This window comes from Mytilus californianus, unplaced genomic scaffold (assembly GCF_021869535.1).
Source record: "Mytilus californianus isolate M0D057914Y unplaced genomic scaffold, xbMytCali1.0.p SCAF_2, whole genome shotgun sequence".
Taxonomy (NCBI): domain Eukaryota; kingdom Metazoa; phylum Mollusca; class Bivalvia; order Mytilida; family Mytilidae; genus Mytilus; species Mytilus californianus.
In genome coordinates, this window is record NW_026262668.1 from 45,199,759 (window position 1) to 45,221,602 (window position 21,844).

Genomic DNA, 21,844 nt, shown 5'->3' on the forward strand with positions numbered 1-21,844 from the left:
AGCCTGCGAAATTTATTTCGCAAAAGCGAGACATAGCGATCCTAGATTCCGTCGGCCGGCGTCAACATTTAGATTCAGTCTATGGCTAAAGTTTTTTTGGACATCAATAACTTTGTCAAACCTACATGGAATTAGATGAAATATGGACAAAAGCTTGTTTGTGACCAAAATACAGTATCCAGAGCAAAATTTTGAAAATGTTTATTTTCATTTTTCCGTATTTTACTGATAAATGGACTTAGTTTTTTTTACATTTAACAAATAGATACAGTCTGGGGTTAAAGTTTGTTACACATCCAATACTTTGTCAAACCTTCATAGAATTTTATGAAACTTTTTTATGATTAAGAGATAATGTCTGAAGCACACTTTTGAAAATATATTTTAATTTTGAGTATTTTTCTGATGGAAGGACTTTTTTTTACAGGTAACATTTACTGACAGTCTGTGATTAAATTTGTTTGACATGATAACTTTGTTAACCTTCTTGGATTGTTATGAAACTTGGACAGAAGCTAATCTTCAAGACCAAGAAATAGCATCTAAAGAGAAAGTTTGAATCTTTTTTAACATTCTGTATTTTACTGATAAATGGACTCACTTTTTAAGTCAACATTACACTTTTACACTGACAGCAGCAATCGTAGGCGAGACACAGGGTTCCGCGGAACCCCGCTTACAATTTTTTTTTTAATTCGTTGTTATTTACTTGGAACTAGCTTTGAGTGTCTGCGAGTACTCTCAGATCGGTACTTTGTGTCTTTATTCATTTTGTAGTTGTTGTTTTTTTGTCTGCTTTGTATCGATCTGGTGCGTCAAGTTCTTTTCAACTGATGTTTATAGTAAGTTTTTATGCTGTGTTTTTACACCACCGCCCCATGTAAGAAACGGCAAACATGTTTAACCCCGCCACACTATGTATGTGTCTGTCCCATGTAAGGAGCCTGTATGTAATTCAGTGGTTGTCGTTTGTTGCTGTGTGTAAATCATATTCGGTTTTGTTTCTTGTTTTGTAAAAGTAAAGTTTAAACTTTTAAAATCTTACATATATAGTATTTAACAAGTTTGTTTCTTGTTTCGATTACGGGTTTTACTTCTGTTTGTGTATAGTTTTATGACACCAATATTTTAAGAAGAGATGTACATTATTCTCATTATTATTAAAAAAATAAGTACTAGTAATATAGGTAACCCTTTAAATAAAAAATTAAGCCGTTTTCCACGGGTCCTCCGATAATGGAGGAAGCTACTAAGAGAAGAGAAGAAGAAGTCCCGTTATGATCTACTGTAACTAGGGATTCTGTAGGATTTTATTTCGTTGAAAAACATACACATAAAGCATATACTATTTGAAGGTACCCTATGGAAGAAATAAAATGAGACAAAAGTTTTCATTTTCTTGTTTGACCTTTGACCCCAAGCATCGATCTGATTTTCTGGAATACAAAAAAAATAAATTCTGCCGATATTCCAATTTCCAATAAATTAAAGTTATTAACTTACTATTAAATATAACTACAACAGCACCAGTCATATATAAAATGTGCTGAAAGGGTGCAGCAACTTATTTATTCTAATAACTTATGTTTCTTGCACAAGACCATCTTGTTTCGCAGAGGAAAACCCATGGAATACTAATTTTCACAAAACAGTGAAAAATGACATTTGCAGATATAATGATTTTCCTTATTATCCATGAACTTATTTGCCCAAATGATTCAAACAAATGGTAGTTTCTGATCTTAGAAGTGTATAAAGTGTTTCATATGTTGTCATTGGGGGTGGGAGGTGTCCAGAACACAGTGTGTGTGTGTGTGTGTGTGTGTGTGTGTGTGTGTGTGTGTGTGTGTAAAAAAAGGGGGGTTGCACCCACTACCTTGGAATTTAGTTTTATCAGGTCAAAATGAAGAAGATCAGCTGGACTCCGGTGGAACCCGCACCATTAACCAAAAAAAAATGTAGATCCGTGGCGGATACAAAAATATATAAAACATTACGACTCTTCATTTGAAACAAAATTGAAGCTTACATAGATTTTGGCAAATATGTGTATTTACAGCAAAAAATGAGAATGGTAAATTACCGTATTCTTTACAAAACCAAAATTATTTCTGGAGTGAAGCTATGTTTTGTTTTTCAATTATAAATTAATTCATATCTTTCAATGCAAAATTATTCAAAACCATTTAAAAGATGGGATAGTGTATCCTCGACAACAATGTATTTCTCTATATAACATTTTGAATAAATGGATATCTTAATGTAAATTATTTAGGTTCTTACTGTGACTTGACTGTTAGTGTTGCTCTCCATCTATTGCAACTTATTTAAAATTCTGACCAAATTGCAATTTGTTTTTTAAACCAAACTGTTCAACTGGTCAGAAATTTGAACTAACTGCTGTAGAAAACCACAGTCAAGTCGTGAAAGTACAAGGTGATAAAATAATGCATACTTACAATCCTATAAGAATTTAATTCCACTCCAATGTTATAATGAAAAATCCGTCTAACAGTTTGTATAGAAGTTTTATTGTTATTGTCATGCTAAAGGTGATGGATAGAAATTTTGAATTGCTATAAAAATGTCCAAACTAAGCTTTCATACAATTTTTCTTTCGATAAGTCTTCTATATTCATAAGAATCAGACATCATTTGAATTAAAACATCTTTTATTCAGTAAAATATATGTGAAATTACAATACGTTGTTAATAAGTTTCCATGGGAGATAACCTAAAACATTATTCTTTTGAATATAGAAGACTTTTCGAAAGAAAAATTGATTATCTCCCATGGAAACTTCCTAACAACGACCAATTTTCGTCTGGGAGTAAATAGGATGGAAGTGGGTGTAGGGGGAATTAAAGAAGTGGCCATAGAGGGAGAGAGAAGAGGGATTAGGGGATAGGGAAGTCGGTCCCGCCCTCTCACTAAAAGAATTAACAGAAAGAGTTGTCACAGTGTCACTGACTAAAGGTGTCAGACCACCAACTAACCCACTTCAATTTTAGAACATTTAGTAAAAGTTCCACCAGACAAAAATAGTTCGTTTGGTGTCAGTGTTTACATAAACTGAAAAACAAATTTGCAGAAATGAAACTTCTGGTGAAAGAGAAATCTATGTAGACCATTTTGGGCCAAAATTTACTTGCCCGTGATTTTGCATTAAAAATTGAGGATTAGTAATCTCCATAGTGTACTTATTTAAGATTTCCAGAAAACCAGGGATTTTTTTTTGTTGACTTCCGAACGGTGACTTCAGTAAACATTGATTGAAAATTGGCATATAAACTTTAAGGTGATACATGTGCAATGCAGAATATACCTGGTTAGAATTAATGTAAAATATTTAGAAAGCTGTGGAAATTGAAAAAGCTGGTTGATTATATAGGGGTTTTGAATTGGTGGTCTATGACAAAGTGCTTGGCTCCCGCCATTCAAATGTTTTAATATGTACTCCCTAACTACCGCCAAAACATTCCAACTCGCTTGATAAGTCCACACTTGTAAATGTACAATTGTAAAATGTTGTGAAACTTTTATTATTTTAGGCTGGTCCTCTCCCTTGCAACATACGGGTATCTATTATTATCTGTACTGTATAAGCTACATAAAGTTTTTAGGTCGGATATAACTGTACGGAAAATGAGGTCAACACTTTACGATAGCTAACGTTAAGTGCGTAAAGTGTACACTTTACAATGAAAAGAGAAACCAAAAATAAAGTGGGAAAATGCATCGAATGATGTTTCCTTACGTTGAGTGAGAATTTGTATTAGGTATATGCTATTTCAGTATATAACATAATAACCACATTGTAATCTTTTAATACTTGTTTGAAATAATTCTCTAAATAGCTTTGAAACAAAACATTTCTTCAACGAACCGTAATTATTGTGTCATTTTTTGTACTTTTACTTTTGTCACTTTAATGAATGAGTCATTTAGGAGACTTTATCTTTCTATGATTTTATAATCAACTTTCGAAGGAGTAGTTTAAGTTAAGGTAATAAACGTATTTACACTTTTGGTATTTAGCTGAATTTTGTCTCCGAATGACCTTAAATCTGTCTCCGAATAACCTTCTGACGTCAAGCAACAATCACTTTTTAATTATGAGGTCAAATTTTTTAAATTGTGATGTCAAAATTTACGGGAACTTGTGTGATTTTAAGTAATGGCTGACAAATTTGCATACAAGTGTAAATACATCTATATGGTAAGTTTCTCCCAAAAACTGAGGGTCTTCAATTCCCTATATTCCACTTTTTTGGTAATTTTTTTGCACTTCCCACTTAATTGTCTTCTTTTTCCAAGATCCCACTTTTTTTTATCACCTACACCCCATCCCACATCCCAACTTTATTTACCAATTATAATCCCACATCTCAAAAGGTAGTCATTCCCCCTCCTTTAATTCAAATACATCTTTTTAAGTTGTCAAGCACTGGTGTTGATACCATAAATTTTCCAGACTTTTCACATGACAAAACAAACATGCCCTGTCATGATGTTACAAACTTACAACCATATTGGGATCCCCTTGATAGCAAATTCCACATTTCAAAATTTAAACTACAACAAAGAAAGCAAACATGTGAAATTTAAAATTTAATTATTGAGTACTGGTTTGGAGAGTAGATATTCAAAAACTTTATAAAACAAAATCATTGTCAAAATTTAATAATTATGAAATAATTGTTAAGATAACAAGCTGTCAAAGTGGCTAAATAGTTTTCCTTTCCAACAATAAAACACCTGCCGGGGAGGGGGGTGTATTTATTTGGCTTTGTAGGATGTAGGAACACAGACACATCCATACAAAATTGCTAGGGAATTTGTTTCCCTTGCCTGGTGTAGAGAGTGCTATGCTCATAATTACAATTTAATTGAAAACCCATTACAACATTTTTCTGATAAATGTATGTGAGAAATATGGTCCAAAATCTAAAAAAACACCACAAGATTTTCTGGTGATTTCCTGATATTGCACTATATTTATGACATTCTTTGGTGTTTCATAGCTGTGACTTTGAGATTAAGAACAGCATCAAAAGCACTGTTCCTTGTGTTTTTTGCTGTGCATGTACTGGTTTTGTGTCATGGATGGATACCCTATTTCTTTTCTTTTCAATTATAAATTTTTTAATTGATTGTAATTTTTTTCTTTATCATGATTATTTTCAGAATTTAAGTACACTTTTAACAGAGAACATGGGAAATTGCAAAGGGAAGATATCAAAAGAAAGTAAAAGCCAGATGAGAGAGGACACTTATAGACCTAGTGACAAAGGAAAGGTGAAGGACAGTGTTGGGGATAAACTAGATAATAAAAATGGTATTAACAAAGAGGATGCAGAAGCTACAAAGATACCATTTGTGAATCCAGAAATCCCAACAAAATCTGAAACTGTGTTACAGAGTACAAATACAAGTGTATCTGGTATGAATGGATTAAAAGCAACTGATTACATGAAAGAACAAGATCACAAACAGCATGAACCAGAAGCTTCATTTTCAGAAAATCCTGTTGAAAGTTCAAATAAAGATGGACTATTAACTAGAGCAGATACCGAAAATGATAAAGGAGAAGAAACAAATAATGAGTCTCCAACAGGCATTCCATTAAATAAAGTTCCTGGATCCCAGTCTAGTGATGCAGAAACTGACAGGTCCTATTGTGAGTTAATTCATCTCATAGAATATTTATCCTGTTTATAAAAAAAAATGAGAGCTGTAGTATGACTGTCAATGAGACAACTATCCAACAGAGTCCAAATGAAGCCAATTTAAGCACCTATAGGTCATCATACACCTTCAAAATTGAAAAAAAACCATATAAACGTATATATATAGTCCACTTTATAGGCCCTGACATGACAAAATGTGAAACAATTCAAACATAAAACCAAAAGCCTGATTCATGATAAAACAATATTAATAAAATGAAAAAAACACCAAATATGACAGACAGCAACCAAAAACAACCACTGAATTACAGGGACATATAGAATGTGGATTAAGCATGTTTGTGAGTGCTCAATGCAACCCTCCCCTAACCTGGGATAATGGTGTGTAACAGCACAACATAAGAACAAACTGTAAAGATTAATTGAAAATGGCTGGACTCATCAGATCCACACAAAGCACATTTAACAACTAACATAAAGACAAAAGACACAAAGTGCCAATCTAAGAGCACAGTTACCATGGTTACTGAAAGCTAGTTCAAAGCTAAAAACAGCTAATAAATCAATCATGTTTTCCCAGACTAAAGTATCAATCATTACACATCCAATGGATTTAGTGTAAAGACATTATAAACTGCATGTTTATATGATATGATGTATTGAAGATTATTGTGACATACATTCCTCGAACATTTTGTATTGTCCATCATTGTTCATGTCTGCATGTTACTGATACGACGATATATACATTTAATTTTCATTATCATTTTGTTTGAAATATGACCAAACTTTGGATTAAATTATTGTAATTTTGGAAAGAGTCTGATTAACTGATAATGTTTTTGGTATTCAATATTGGGTCCTTCTGATGGCTATATGCTGACAACACTAATTGTTATAATTCAAACTGTTTTATCAGTGTAATTGTAATCATGGTAATTAATGCAAAGTGAAATTTGCCCACTGGATTAAAAAATTCAGTTTATGAATTGTGCAATTGTCTTAATACTAGGATCGTAATTTTCACTGGCAAAATTGACCTGAGAGTTTTATCTGTTTTGGTAATGATTCTTTTAGGTCTGGCATGCTCAATGCTACAAAACATATATTTTGCTTCTCAATCTTTAGTCCGTAATAATTATTGCATGATTCCTGCACTTTATATAATAATCAGTATTGTGGTTTTTGACCTTGGATAAGATCAACTTTAAATGTTTTATTGAAATGGTTTAAAACTGACAGAAAATTATATCTGAATTTCATTGAATTTGTCATGTTTGTGTCATAAGCTTTTACATTCAAAATAACAATGACTCATTATACACTCTATGTTTTCCTCAGAACTTGGTAGCTAGCTATGGCAAGACAATTTTTTTTTATTATGCATTATGACAAAGGAGTAGGCCCAATAAGACCCCTTTTCGGCCCCAAAATATAGCAGTTTTACAAAATTGTTAAAATGTAAATTTTTAGCTTTTTAGTGGAAAGAAGAGTACTTCTGTTACATAAATATGGGCTGTTTTTGACAATACAATGCACATGTATCGGGTACTAGCATCATTAAGTCATGCTAAATTACCGAAATCTGCGAAATTTTAGCATTTTGGTTAATCTTTAGACGGTTTCCGTCTGAAATGGAAGTGGCCGCATTTGTGTTCATTCTTAATATTTAAATGTAAGTTGTATTTGATGATAATACATAACATATATGAAGTTTGAGAATGAACACGGATGCGGCCACTTTCATTTTTGACAAAAAACATCTGAAAAGTGACATATTATGGCATATTTGATAGATTTTTCATATTAAAGCTTGAATTTGAGCGTCTTTAATGACTAAAGCAGTTCAAATCTTTTACATAAACTGATTGAATCGACTGAAGTAGACACTCAAGTGTTTAAAAAGTGTCCAAAATCTTTCATCAGATGAACCTGAATTTTGAGGCCAAAATCAGCCCTTACCGGACCTACTCCTTTATTAGAAAAACAATTTAATAATTTTTGTACTTATTTCCCTTTTCCTAGCCATAATAATCTGTATAAAACAGCATATTTTCATGTGTCTGTCCAAAGTCAGGAACCTTGTCAGTAATTGTCACATATTTACATTGTATATGTCATATCTTGTGATGTTTCTTTTGTAAGTTCGGTTGGATATTGTGTTATGTCTTATCGTTTGTGGTTTGAATTCTCTATTTTCGGTAAATTTCACATATGTCTTATTTGTCAGTATAATCGAGTTAATTTCCATTTTCCATGGATAAAGTATAGTGTTAGTCCAAATAATTATGACATTGTCACAGTATTAATTTAAATAGCCTTTCAAGACCGTCATAATCATGATAATTTTTTGGACTAGTATTGTGAAAATAATTGTGAAGTTTTGGATCTCATTCCATATATAATTGTATGAATTTCAAGATTATATATACATCACAAAAATACGTCACTGTTTGTGGTGTCCTGTGCAGTCGTTAATGGGAGATGTCCGTTGTTATTCTGAGGTTTACATGTTGTAATGTACTATTATATTATTTATTTATGCATTTCTCTGTGCTGAGTGTTCTTGCGTTTGTTTGTACTGTATTCCTGTCACGTAGTGTTGTCATTTTAGCGATATTTTTATCATTGCCATATAAGCGGGAGGTTTGGCTAGCCATAAAACCAGGTTCAACCCACCATTTTCTCTTAAAATGTCCTGTACCAAGTCAGGAATATGGCAGTTGTTATCAAATAGTCCGTTTCTATGTATGTTGGCGTTTGTTTTTGTGGCAGTTGAGTTTAGTGTTTCTGTTGTTCCGTTGTTTTCCTCTTATAGTTGATGTGTTTCCCTCGGTTTTAGTTTGTAACCCGGATTTGTTTTCTCTTAATCGATTTATGACTTTTGAACAGTGGTATACTACTGTTGCCTTTATTTATCATATTCATATTTCAAAAAATCGTTTTTATTATTTGGAGAATTGAGTATTAATGGCAAATGTTTGATTGTTTCTGTCAAAATTATTCACTATTTTATAGACTCAGGAGGATTTAAATCTTGATATTTTGATAAACTCCTGACTATTGTTGAACCTATGTCTTTTGGTTATTTTTGTAGTTGAGTTGCTGTATCATTGAGGTATACCCCACATCCCACTTTCATTTGTGACTTTATTCATTTATGTTTTTATTTTTTCTAGTATTTGCCCATGGAAGAAAAGAAGAAGAACCACAAATTGAAGAATCAGAATTTATAAACAAAAAAACTGGTAAAAGTGATGATTCATCAGCACATAAAGGTTAGGATGAGGAAAACGTCTTTCATATAGTTATAGTATTACAGCAATTTTGAACCATATCTAGCATGTCTAGAGAAAAACATGTTGTATTTCACTTTATGTAGTGATAGCTGGTAATTGGCCATTAATATGTTCTCTTCGTCTAGCCTGCAACAGAGGTCACAGAATGCAAGATGTACATGTAGGTGTGCAAATCAAGCAACAGTATAAATTATTAATGTATTCATATTTCAGAAGGTATAAGACCTGAATACATCATATCTTTCTTATAGATCTATGTTCTGAAGTTTCCATCTGTCACATGCCTATTGTCCTTGACCCCCTTTTCATGATTCAATGATCAAGGTTAAATTCTCAGATATTATAAGTTATAGGTAAAATAAAGTTTGAGTATGGAATGGTGTACATGTATGTCTGGCAGGGTTCATTTGACCATGACCTCATTTTTACACACTCTTCACAATAAAAATCCTTGCAACAACTTTTAATGGGGTCAGTGGGTATCCAGTTTCATGGCTTAATTTCTATCCCTATCCAATGTACCCTCATTTTCCAGTGGCATTCCAAATTTCCAGTCTATCAGTCGGGTAGACCCCCTATTGCAGGACCTACCTTTTGTCTTTATTGTCAATTTGTTCTTGTCCTAAACAGGCATGAAATATTTGCTTCTGGACATAAAGCAAACAACAATCAATCATTTTCATGGTACATTGGTCAAGTTGAGTTATCCTAATTAGGTCAATATATATCTCAGATACAACAAGCAACAGGGTAACAATATGTACTTAGTGTATGCAATGATTTTAAGTTGTTCATATGTCTGTCAGACAGGATTCATCTGACCTTAACTTCATTTTCATGGTTCATTTGTGGTTGATACCTTCTGTCAGATACTATAAGCAAAAAGGTCAACTATATTTGGCGTATGGAATGTTTGTGAGGTGTAACATGTTGGTCTGGCCTTTACCTAATTTATATTTTTCATTGATCAATACAGTCAGGATTCTACTTCATCAAAATTATCTCCCCATTACGCCACCTAATATTTATAATCATAAAAATGGAAGCCATTGTAGTGATGACGCGCTGTCAATTTAGCTCTTGAAAACCGATAAATTTATCCACATAGCATCATTACGATCCTTATATGCCAGTTGTATTTTAAAAGACGAATGTATCTACTAGCTATTGAGCATGTACTTTTATGCATTTGATCAACTTACAACTATTGTCTGATCGGTTGTCAGGAGGAATTTTCGAAAGTTCAAAAATATTTAAAAAATTCTAATTAAATATTTCGTGGAAGGGCAGACTAAAAATTTTCAGAGGTTGAAGACTAATTACCTTAGATAACACACACAAAAAATGAAGTTTTTTTGAAGTTATGCATTTTTAAGATCCACTTGAAAAGTCTGTCGTCAAGTACTTTTAGTAAAAATTTGTTATTCGAACACACCTACTCTGTTGATATGACTCATTAGAAAGGTATTTCACTTGACCCATATATTTCATTTTTTAGTACTGTAAATGTTTAATGTTATTATATCAACCTAGAGCCTAAATATACATATTATATAAGAGTAATAGAATCTGAAGCGAGATGATGTATCAAATATTTTTCTTTTTTACGTTTTCAAGACAGAAAAGTCAACTCAAACACGCCCAAACATGAAAAATTGTACTGGACTTTCTCTTTTCGATGAAATTATTGCCCATTTAGGGATTTTTTCACAAAAAACTGTCGCTGGGGGCAGAGATGCAAATTAATGCTTTAAAAAGATCAATCTATTATCTTTCTTTGGAATTTTTTTCAGCGGAATTTATGCTTATGCACAAAAAAGATCCACATGAATTTGCACCTACCACAATCGACTGTTTTGTGAAAATTTGTCTATAATTTAAAAATTTACAAATATCTGGAAGCTCCATACCATAATTTAAGTAAAAACACATAACATTAGACGCATAAAATCCTAAATTAGGCACATTCATTTATAAACTTTTAAAGCCCATAGAAACAGATGTATACAATTCAAATTTACAAACTTGGCCTTTTTTACCTTCTCTAACAAAGAGTTCCATTTCTTTTGTTTTATTTCAACTGGGTTTTCGCCTGAATATTAAGTTTTGGTTTTGGTGATTAGGTCAAACATAATTCTGATTAATAGCTCACAGTACATTTGTTTTAATCAAAACTCCTTAGTCCTAAGGATCAATGATTGCTGCTTAAGAAATAAAAGTAAAAAAAAAATTATCAGCAACAACTTATCAAAGATATTAGGCTTACAATTTAGTATACCAGATGTGGAAGTGCGTTTCGTCTATACACATCATACAGGACTTGTCAGTGGTGCTCTAATTTTGCAGTTGTTTCACATCATGCTAATGTTTAACTGGATTGCAACTAATTTTGAAGGTTTGAAACTTTTAATAATGCATACATGACAAAGGAAAGCTTTCCAAATAAATAAATAAATTTTAACAGTTATCTTTTAGAATAGAGAATGGAAATGGGAACATGTCAAATAGACAACAACCCGACCGAAGAGCAGAAAACAGCCCAAGGCCACCAATGGGTTTTCAAAGCAGTGAGAAAATCCTGCTCCCAGCGGCGGGCTTCAGCTGGCCCCCTTATGTTTGCTCTAGTATTTACATGAAGAAATATTACATAAATAACATAAAACAAACTACTAAAACCTCAGGCCACTGGACAAAAATGTACACAGACTTCATTTGTTCCAAGTTTTATTGCATTAATATAAATATTTACATGATTTATGCATGCATCTAAATTCTGAAATCTATAATTGCAAACAAGAAACAGATGTTTAAAATAAAACTACAACTAAACAATGATGAATATTTCAAACCACTGATGCTCATTTTTCACGTCAACTATATTATTGATACATCATGATAGTGTCTGATCTGTAATAAGGCACACATTATTTGAATGTTTTAGCTAAGAAATTCCTTTAGTGATCAGATATTTTTTGTTAGTAGAGTGAAATGTTTAAGGTGAAAATTGCAATTTGTTATATTAAAATTCTGATTATTCTCCTTTTAATTTTGTGGCCAACTAAAAGAATGGTATGTTTTGCAGAGCCCTTTTTGAAACTAGAATTTATAGATTTTGATATTTGTATTTGAAGATGAAGTAAGCAGCTTAAATGAGACTGGTCCAACAGACAAAGCAATGGCTGATGCCTCAACCACATTCGAAGAAACAAGCCCAGAAAAGAAGGTTGACAATTTACCAACAGACAATGCTGGTGGAAATGATTCAGAAGCTGTGAAAGGCAGAAGTGACCAATCAAATGGACTTAAAAATGATCAAATAGGCAAACATTCTGATAAGTCACAGCCTGAAAATGCTCAATCTGATAACCAACAGAACAGTGATGATCCTACAGGCTATAAAGGCTCTAAATTTGCAAAGCTTGCTGACATACAGGTACAAAAAGAATGTGATATATTACACAGAGACTTATTTTGAAGCATAATTAAGGGACATGGCATATTCACCTTTTCTTTACCACATCCAAGTTTTCAAGTTTTATAAGAGTTGTTGTCCTTTTGTAGATATTCACAATAAGTAATAGAGGTTCTAAATTTTCACAATCTGGTTATGAACAGGTACAAAAAATATGTTTTATTACTGATTTTGAGGAATTGGGGGAACATGGCTTATTCATGTTTTTCACCGTACCTGAGTCATGTCCCATTTGTGTAAGAGTTATTGTCCTTGGTATGTAGTCTCTGTATGATTCTTTAATATAAAAAAATCACATCAATAATCCTATCATAAGGTACACCTGATTTAGCTGTCAGAGTATATACAATAAGTAGATTTTTGTCTCGCCTTGATGGAGTCAAAAAGCGAGACATAGGTATGCTGTTTCTGGCATATCTCATTACCATGGAGATTATTTGGCCCTGCCCCCTCAGTCATGGTCTATTGACTTTGAAACTTTGCTTAGTTTACATGTATTAGTTTGTGATTAGGTCAGTTTATGGGGAACCACTAGTGGTAGGTCAATGATATTTGGTATGCAGTTGTATAAGCATTGGCATATCTCATTTCCATGGAGATTATTTGGCCCCGCCCCCTCATTCATGGTCTATTGACTTTGAAACTTTTGCTTAGTTTTCATGTATTAGTTTGTGATTAGGTCAGTTTAAGGGGAACCGTTAGTGGTAGGTCAATGATAATTGGTATGCAGTTGTATAAGCATTAGCACATCTCATTTCCATGGAGAATATTTGGTCCTTAGCCCTCAGTCATGGTCTATTGACTTTGAAACTTTTGCTTAGTTTTCATGTATTAGTTTGTGATTAGGTCAGTTTAAGATGAACCACTAATGTTAAATCAATGATATTCAGTATGCAAATGTATTGGCATTTGCAAGTTTCATTTCCATGGAGATTATATAACCCCACCCCCTAATTATGGTTCATTGACTTTGAAACTTTTACATAGTTTACAAGTTTAATATAATGTTTGTGTTTAGGTTTGTTTAAAGGGAACGACTTATGAAAAGTCAATGGTATTTGGTTTGCAGTTGTATCATAGCATTGGCACATCTTATTTCCATGGAGATTTTTTAGCCCTGTACCTTCAGTAATGGTTCATTGACTTTGAATATTTGCATAACTTACATGTTAAAGTATTGCTATTTTAATTTCATCATTTGCATTATCAAAATAACAAATAGGCGAGACATATCTCTGTGTTAACAGTTTATTATAAAAGAAATGAATGTAAAAAATTGCTGACTGTATAAACATTAAACATTGTGAACTATAAAAAAAAATGAAGCAAGAACAAGTTTGAATTATCTAAGTATTTTTCCTATCAGATATTTTCATTTATTATCCCCATTTAGTATGAAAATATGAATATTGACATTTGGAGCATTGCTTACATTTCCCATGGAAATTCATGAAATTTATGAAAAAGGTTTAGATCAGCAATATATCAGATTAATTTGAAAACCAAGACCCATCTTTTGGAAGAATTATGTCCCTTGGAAATTAAAATAATATTGAAAATCAACATTTGCTAGCACTCTTGAGGCAATTATTTCTCATTAAATTTTAATGAAAGAAGTAGATAAGGTAATGGGACCTAACTATTGCTACTTATATCATGTATATTAAAATCTATATATTTCAAGATGAAAAATGTTTCAAGATGATGCATACCCTGTTTGATCTTTTCTTATAGAGCATTTACCTTTACATCCCAAAAAGGCAAAATATATAGATTTAATAGATAAAATCCACAGTTAGACCTAGGAAACATAGACCTTAGGGATCATCAAAGTATATATGTTCAAGTCAGATAGGTGATTTGTTATAACAAACATAATTTCTTAAGGATGTTTGCTTATCTTGTTTTTGACTTTTTGTCAGATATTGGGAATCCTCTGGTTTTATCCATGTTGAAAAATTTTGCCCCCTATCCCCTACTTTTCTTTTCATAATTTTATTACATATAGCTGAAGAAACCATTTTTGAAAGTCTTATTAAAGCCTTGTTATTTTTTCATAGTTTTTGTCTTGCCTCTGACAAAAGTCACAGTATGCGAGACATAGGTATTGTAATCTGCTGGCGGCAAAGAGGGCGTAAACTATTTGTTTAAAGCTTTATATTTCCAAAGGTAGAAGACCTGGATGCTTCATACCTTGTGTGCAGATCAGCAGATACCTTATGTTACGAAGATTCCGTTGTGTCATATGCCCATTGTCCTTGAAGTCATTTTCATGGTTCAGTGACTGCTTGAAAAAAAATTACAGTTTTTTTGTTAAGTGAAATACTCACTTATTATGAGCACTAGGATAACTATATTTGGTATATGGATTCCTTGCAATGTCAGCATGTCTGATGGGTAGGGTTTACCTAACCTCGATCTCATCCATGGATCAAGGTTAAAGTTATGTGTTCAAGTCCGTATCTCAGATACTATATGCAATAGGTCAACTATATTTGGTGTATGGAATGATTGTAAGGAGTACATGTCAGACTGGCAGGTTTCATCTGACCTTGAACTCAATTTCATGGTTCATTGTACAATGCTTAGTTTTTGTGTTTTGGTCTGTTTCTCATTTACTGTAAGCAATAGGGCCACTATATTTAGTGTATGGAATAATTGTAAGGCATACATGTCCGTCTGGCAGGTTTCACTAACCTTGACCTCATTTTCATGGTTCATTGGTCAAAGATAAGTTTTCTTAATTTTGTCAGTTTATCAGATACTATAAGAATAGGTCAATTATACATGGTGTATGGAATTATTGTAGGGTGTTCATGTCTTTCTGGCAGAGTTCATATGACCTTGACCTCATTTTCATGGTTCATTGGTCAATGTAAAGATTTTAAGGTTTGATCTGTTAGAGATAGGACCACTATATACGGTGTATGGCATGATTGTAAGGTGTACATGTCTATCTGACCGTGACCTCATTTTCATAGAACATTGATAATGTTAAGCTTATGTGATACTTGTAGTAAAACCTTCATATTACAGACTTTCAACATTAATTCAATGATAAGTAAAACAGGCGAGACATTTCAGCGTGTGTGCACTCTTGTTTAAAGAAAAGGAACCAATGTTAAATGTTTAAAATTAACACCAATACTTCAGAGGATTTTGAAAATCAGGATATGATAAGGAAAATTTCAATATATTGGCGGGATCGTTGCTACCCTGTAGCATGCAATCTTGTTTTTTTACTATACTTTATTAAATTTTGAAATGACATTTAAAATGTGTTCATTGGAAATTTATTGAACTGTTTTCACAGGATAAAAAAATTTCAGAGGAAATGAAGGAAATGAATAGCAAAAAAACAAAAGGAAAAGAAAAGAAGAAGAAAAGTAAATTTGGTAAGTTCAAACACTTCTTGTCTCAGTTGTACCTAATGAAGATTATGTTGCTAGTGTGGTGCTGACAGAAATCAGTTTTCATGGTATTTAGAAATTTTTTTCATGAAATTTGTAACACATTAACATGGTTTATGCTTTTAATACTATCAATCAAGGAAACAATTTAATAACCTTTCCCAAGTTTAGGCGATGTTTCATGGTTGTCAGAGCAATTAAGATACTAGGTAGACATTAATTTTGCCAATTGTTAAAGGAGGAAGCATGATGCAAACCATCATTTAGTCCCTGAAATTATCTTGTATCAGGTTAAATATTTTTGTTAAGGTTGTCTACCATGAAGTTGTAGCCATATCAACAGGGATGGGGTAATCGTAATCTGTAATCGTAATCGATTGTAATTGATTACATTTTTTCCAGTAATCGACAGTAATCTGTAATCGAAGACATTTTCGATTACATGTAATCGTAATTTAATCGATTACAGCAAAAATTGTGATGTAATCATCGATTACTTTTCGATTACATTTCGATTACTTTAGTAAAATAGTTTGATGAAATATAACCTATTCTAAATGAAAGTATGTATGTATTAAACAGAATGTATCAATATGATTTAAGAGTTTATCAACTGCTTTATATCTATCTATTGTCACAAGCTGCATTATGATCAACCAGATCCCCTACCAAATTTTACTTTATATCTAGCTTTTGAAAAAAAAATGGATTTATGTGCTTGTCAATAATTCAAGACCTTATATATTAAAAAAAGAAAATAGATTTGAAATAAGAAAATAGAAATAGAATAATAAACGAGTCTAAAGTTAAGTACTGTACTACATTAAAGTAGTAAGCTTATTTGTATTAACATTCTTTAAAGCATAATTTTAAATAAGAGTTGGAATTTTAGATTAGAATAGATAATCAGTTGATTCCTTATAATGTTATGATATAAAAATTAAAAAGTACACAAAATCCTTTCGACAATGAACCATTGGCTATGCACTGAAATTCTTTTGGAGAAATAGATACATGTATCCCATTTTGACACTATGAATATATATTGTTTATAATTTGATTAGAGAATAAAAAAATCTAAACACAATTCTTGTCTTTACTAATCAGATGATAAAAGACTTCTAATAAATAAGATGTAGACTTTGTTTTCATTTCAATTATGTCTAATTAAGAGGGAGATTTACATTATTTTGCCCCAGGTTATAAATTGTACTCCATTGGCAGTTTTATAACATGTAATTGGGGTGGTTATCAAAACAAAAGGATTAATTCATGCATGACATTATAATTATAAATATTGATCTTTGAAATTAGCTGAACTAATTAATTATTCTACTTTTTTCAGAGGAAAACTTCCAACATTGCAATTAACTATGTTGAATAAAAATATACCTGTTTTTAATGAGTAAAAACAAAAAAGCTACTCTTAGTCAGTATGAAAGCAAATTTTTTGAAAAAAAACTTGCAATATAAATAAGTGATTGATGCAATGCGATGTCATCTCTCGTTCATGTTGAAAGCCAAATTTCAAGAATGTTTGAATATTTGTGATCCTCAGTAAGAGATTCCATCTAGAAAAAAAATGTCAACTTAAAATTTGAAGACAATGCTCTAAATGCTGTTTTTGGTAAATTTCTAAATATCCACTATACAAACGTTGAGCAACATAATTGTGTTTAACTTTAACTTACTTTATTATTTGTTTTGTAATTTTGTAAAATAAAATTGACAGTAATTGAAAAGTAATGTAATTACTTTTGATAAAGTAATCGATTGCAATCGATTACATACAAAAATCAGAGTAATCGATTATTAATCGATTACACAAAAATCCTTCATGTAATCGATTATTAATCGATTACATTTGTCAGTAATCGTGCCCATCCCTGCATATCAACTTAAAAGTTATTAAACATGTTCATTATGGTTTGAATTTTTAAAATTATATGATAAAATTTGGTTTTTACCCCAATTCACACTTCACTAAACATGGTAATATATTGTGAAATCAGTAAATTTACTTAACAATGAATGTGTGGTCAAATCAACTTGAAATTTGTTCATTTTAATGCGCTTTCAAAGTTCACCGAACAGTGTACGTGAGCGTTGCATAAATACCTATGGACACATATTCTTGTTTTTTTCTTGCCCAGGATGAAAGTTGTAGAATGCAAGACTGATTGATTGATGATTGCTAAACATCGTGTGAATGTGAGACATAGGGATATTAATCAAGAGTCAAAAACTAATTGAATAAATCTTAATATTTACGAAGGTTGAAGACCAGAGGATACTGTAAATTCAGAAATTATTACGTGCATTTATTATTGCTATTTTTGAAGAATGGACAAAAATGAGAGATTAATTATTGCTTATTTCAGGAAAATCTGAATACAGATATATGTATCAGACATCAGAGTTCAATTTCTTATTATTGCGATAAACACAAAGTCGCATTAATTAAAACCTCACAATGATTTTTGAATTTACAGTAATTCATATCTTGTATGCGGATGCCTTCTGTTCTGAAGTTTTGGTCTGGCATATGTGCCTTGTCCTTGACCTCATTTTCATGGTTTAACAGCTGCTCTAAAAAAACTGTATAGAGTTTTTCTATCATGTGACTTTCTCACTTATTATGAGTAAGAGGATGATTTTATCTTGTATATAGAATCATTAAGGTCTACATATCTATCAATGGTTTTGTGGTCAAGTCCATTTCTCAGATACTGTACCCAATATGTCAACTATTTGTAGTATATGAATGATTGCAAGGAGTACGTATCTGTCTGCATGGCAGTGTTTTTATGACCTTGGCCTCATTTACATGGTGCATTGGTTAATTTTAATTTTCATGGTGATATCCATTTCTCAGATACTCTAAAAAAGTACTTGTATAACAAAAATAATGAACTCCAAGGCAAGTTAAAAAAAATGGAAGTTCATAAAAACTGACAAAATCACAGAATAAGTGAAAAACAACTGCCATATTCCTTACTTGGTACAGGCATTTTCCAAAGAAGATGATGGGTTTAACCTGGTGTTATAGCTTGTTAAACCTCCCACTTGTATGACATTTTTATATAGGTTGCACTTGGTAAATATAGCTGTTTCACAAACCGCGTCCTTTTGGGGAGAGATAATATTCATAGATATTTTGTTTTGTTTACCTACTGGTTCCCAGATATGATCTCTAAGTTTCATCTCTTAGAGACACAACTTGGGAATTTTACCAGTATGAATGCACTTGGATAGCGGCCAAATTGAATTCTGAGGAAGAACCAAAGTGAAGGGAGGGGTAGTACAGAATTTTAGTATAAGTTTAAACTCTTAGAAGTTCAAGGCATATAAATGTTGAAAATATGCCGCACAGCCCTATGTTTTGACCTTTGAAAAAAAAAATAGTACTGCATATGAACTTTCCATTCTTGGATATAATTTTTTATGAAACTTTATAGTAAAAGTGGCACAGTTATGGAGTTCCTATGGGAAATGCATGGTCTATTTTTACAGAAGTGCAACCTATAGTAAGCAATATGTCAACTATATTTGGTGTAGGTAATGAATGTAAGGTGTACATGTCTGTCTGGCAGGGTTTTTCTGACCTTGACCTCAATTCATGGATTATTGATAATGTTGAGCTTTTGTGATTCTTGTAGTAAAACCTTTATCTTTAAGACTTTCAACATAAATTCAATCATGATCAGATAAAGCTGCTTTGACATTTCAGCATGTGCACTCTTGTTTGATAGATAAACAGCTATAGATCAAGTAAGCATTTTGTTCCAGTGCAATGATTTTTTAACCGGTAGAGGACTATGTATTGCCATGCAATACTCTCAGAATACTTGTTATAATTGTGTCACTTTGGTGCAGAAATGTCAGTTTTGATATCACTATGACAATATTAATATGTCGAATTTGACTTATCAATAGATTTCATACAACATGTACAATGGTCATTTAACACATAATTTTGACAAAATTATAAATGAGATCATATTTTTTTTATCCAGTGTAACCCCAAATCAATAAATGGATTTTGGTGAGAATACCTAGTTAAAAATGTGAGTAAAACTAGAAATCTCATACATTTAATATTGACTATTTCATTTTTCAGAGCCACCTCCCAATGCTAACATACAACACTATTATAAATATGCAGCGGTAGTAAACATTGGTAATGATAATGTTTACATGGGTCAGGTGGATGGAAAAGAGAAAGAAGAGCAAGAAAAAGGTAATATATTTTTCTTAATTACCCTTTAACATGTTTAAGTTCACCGTAAAACATACATAGAAATAAGAAGATGTGGTATGAGTGCCAATGAGACAACTCTCCATTCAAGTCACAATGTGTAAAAAATAAACAATTATAGGTCAAAGTACGGCCTTCAACACGGAGCCTTGGCTCACCGAGCAGCAAGCTATAAAGGGCCCCAAAATGACTTGTGTAAAACAATTCAAACAGGAAAACCAACGGTCTAATCTATATAAAAAATGAGAATAGAGAAACACTTATGAACCACATCAACAAACGACAACCACTGAACAACAGGCTCCTGACTTAGGACAGGTGCAAACAAATGCAGCAGGTTTAAACGTTTTTAAAGGCGCCAACCTTAGAAATTCCCATGGTGGGTAACAGGTTTTAGTGCCTAACAACATTTTTTAAAAATAAAATTTTAGCGGTGTTTGTGCCTGTGCTGATTTTCACTAGTTTAAAGTGTCAAATCTCTTCCTTTTTTCTTACGTTATCAGTCAGGGGTACTACTTGTACAAATTTTTTTTTTTTACTTGAAGAAGTAAATAAAATACACTTATATAAGTAAATGTATTATAATCATATTTTCTTATAAGGTTTGAATAATCTCCCCTAAATTTTCTAAAAAAGTAGCTCATAATTTTTAATTAGAGTTCATCCTTTCATCTCATTAAATCAACAAAGAAACTAATTGAGCAAAGATCTTATGTATTTGCACAAGGCCTTCAAAAATTCAAGAAAAGAAGATAGTATGACTTTTTTACTTGTATAAGTAAAAAAATATGAATGTCTAAGGGACATAACTATGCCATTAAAATAATTTACCTATACAAGTAAATAAAATACACTTGTATAAGTATCTTAAAAATTTACTTATATAAGTAAATTAATATTACTTCTTAAAGTAAATAAAAATAACTTGTACAAGTAGTACCCCTGACTGGTTATGCTGATGATAGACTTATAAGCCTTTTTCTTCTTTTTATTTGCATGATTCTTATATTTTGATTATTGTGTAGAAATGATAGTACATGTTGCATACCAGCAAAACATTTTTTGGTGTAGGAATAAGTGACTGTTGACTTTTCCCATTTATAAATGTTGAAATTTATTTTATTCCTATTGAAAAATAAAGACAATACTTTAAATAATGTGATAATTTAATATCAAGAGTGACAACAATGTATGATCTTTTACAATAAGTGTAATGTCCATATAAGCTACTATTTATTCTGTAATATGACGTTCTTCAAATGCTTTGAGTATTTAACTCGTGGTAAAATATGAATATATTGATATGCCAACGTCATGGATTGTTTGGGCTGTTCCAATTTTACTCCCACGTTGTTTGCTTTTTATGAATGAGTTACCCGAGGTCAGACGGTGTAAATGACGTCATTGAACGATGACATAAGAATATAAGCATTGTACAGGAATATGCACGAATTTGAAACTGAAAGTCGTAAACACATGAAAACATGAACAAACGATGATAAGAATTTGTTGAAAGCCCATTTCCTTAAATAAAAGTAAGATAATCAATCAGCTTTGTCCAAACCTGTCTTAGTATGTTATTGTAAATCATTTAAGCATGTCACTTGTTCAGTTTTGTCTCGTATTTTACGTCAATATTAATAGTGTGTTCAATTACGGGAACAGCAAACATTTCCCTTCACCTAGAGCGCTTTGAAACAATAGAACTGCTGTC

At 31.9% G+C, this 21,844-nt stretch overlaps 1 protein-coding gene across 2 annotated transcripts in view; it reads left to right on the top strand.

The window, feature by feature from the left end:
- Positions 1-3,641: 3,641 nt before the first annotated feature.
- The window catches only part of LOC127727977 (uncharacterized), a 67,552-nt gene continuing 49,349 nt past the window's right edge, over positions 3,642-21,844 (top strand). For both annotated transcript variants that reach the window (XM_052235119.1, XM_052235118.1), the window contains exons 1-6: positions 3,642-3,780; positions 5,189-5,681; positions 8,871-8,969; positions 12,122-12,423; positions 15,776-15,857; positions 19,993-20,112. In XM_052235119.1, coding sequence (XP_052091079.1) covers positions 5,216-5,681; positions 8,871-8,969; positions 12,122-12,423; positions 15,776-15,857; positions 19,993-20,112 — 1,069 coding nt within the window. In that variant the 5' untranslated portion in view covers positions 3,642-3,780; positions 5,189-5,215. The remainder of the gene's footprint in view (positions 3,781-5,188; positions 5,682-8,870; positions 8,970-12,121; positions 12,424-15,775; positions 15,858-19,992; positions 20,113-21,844) is intronic.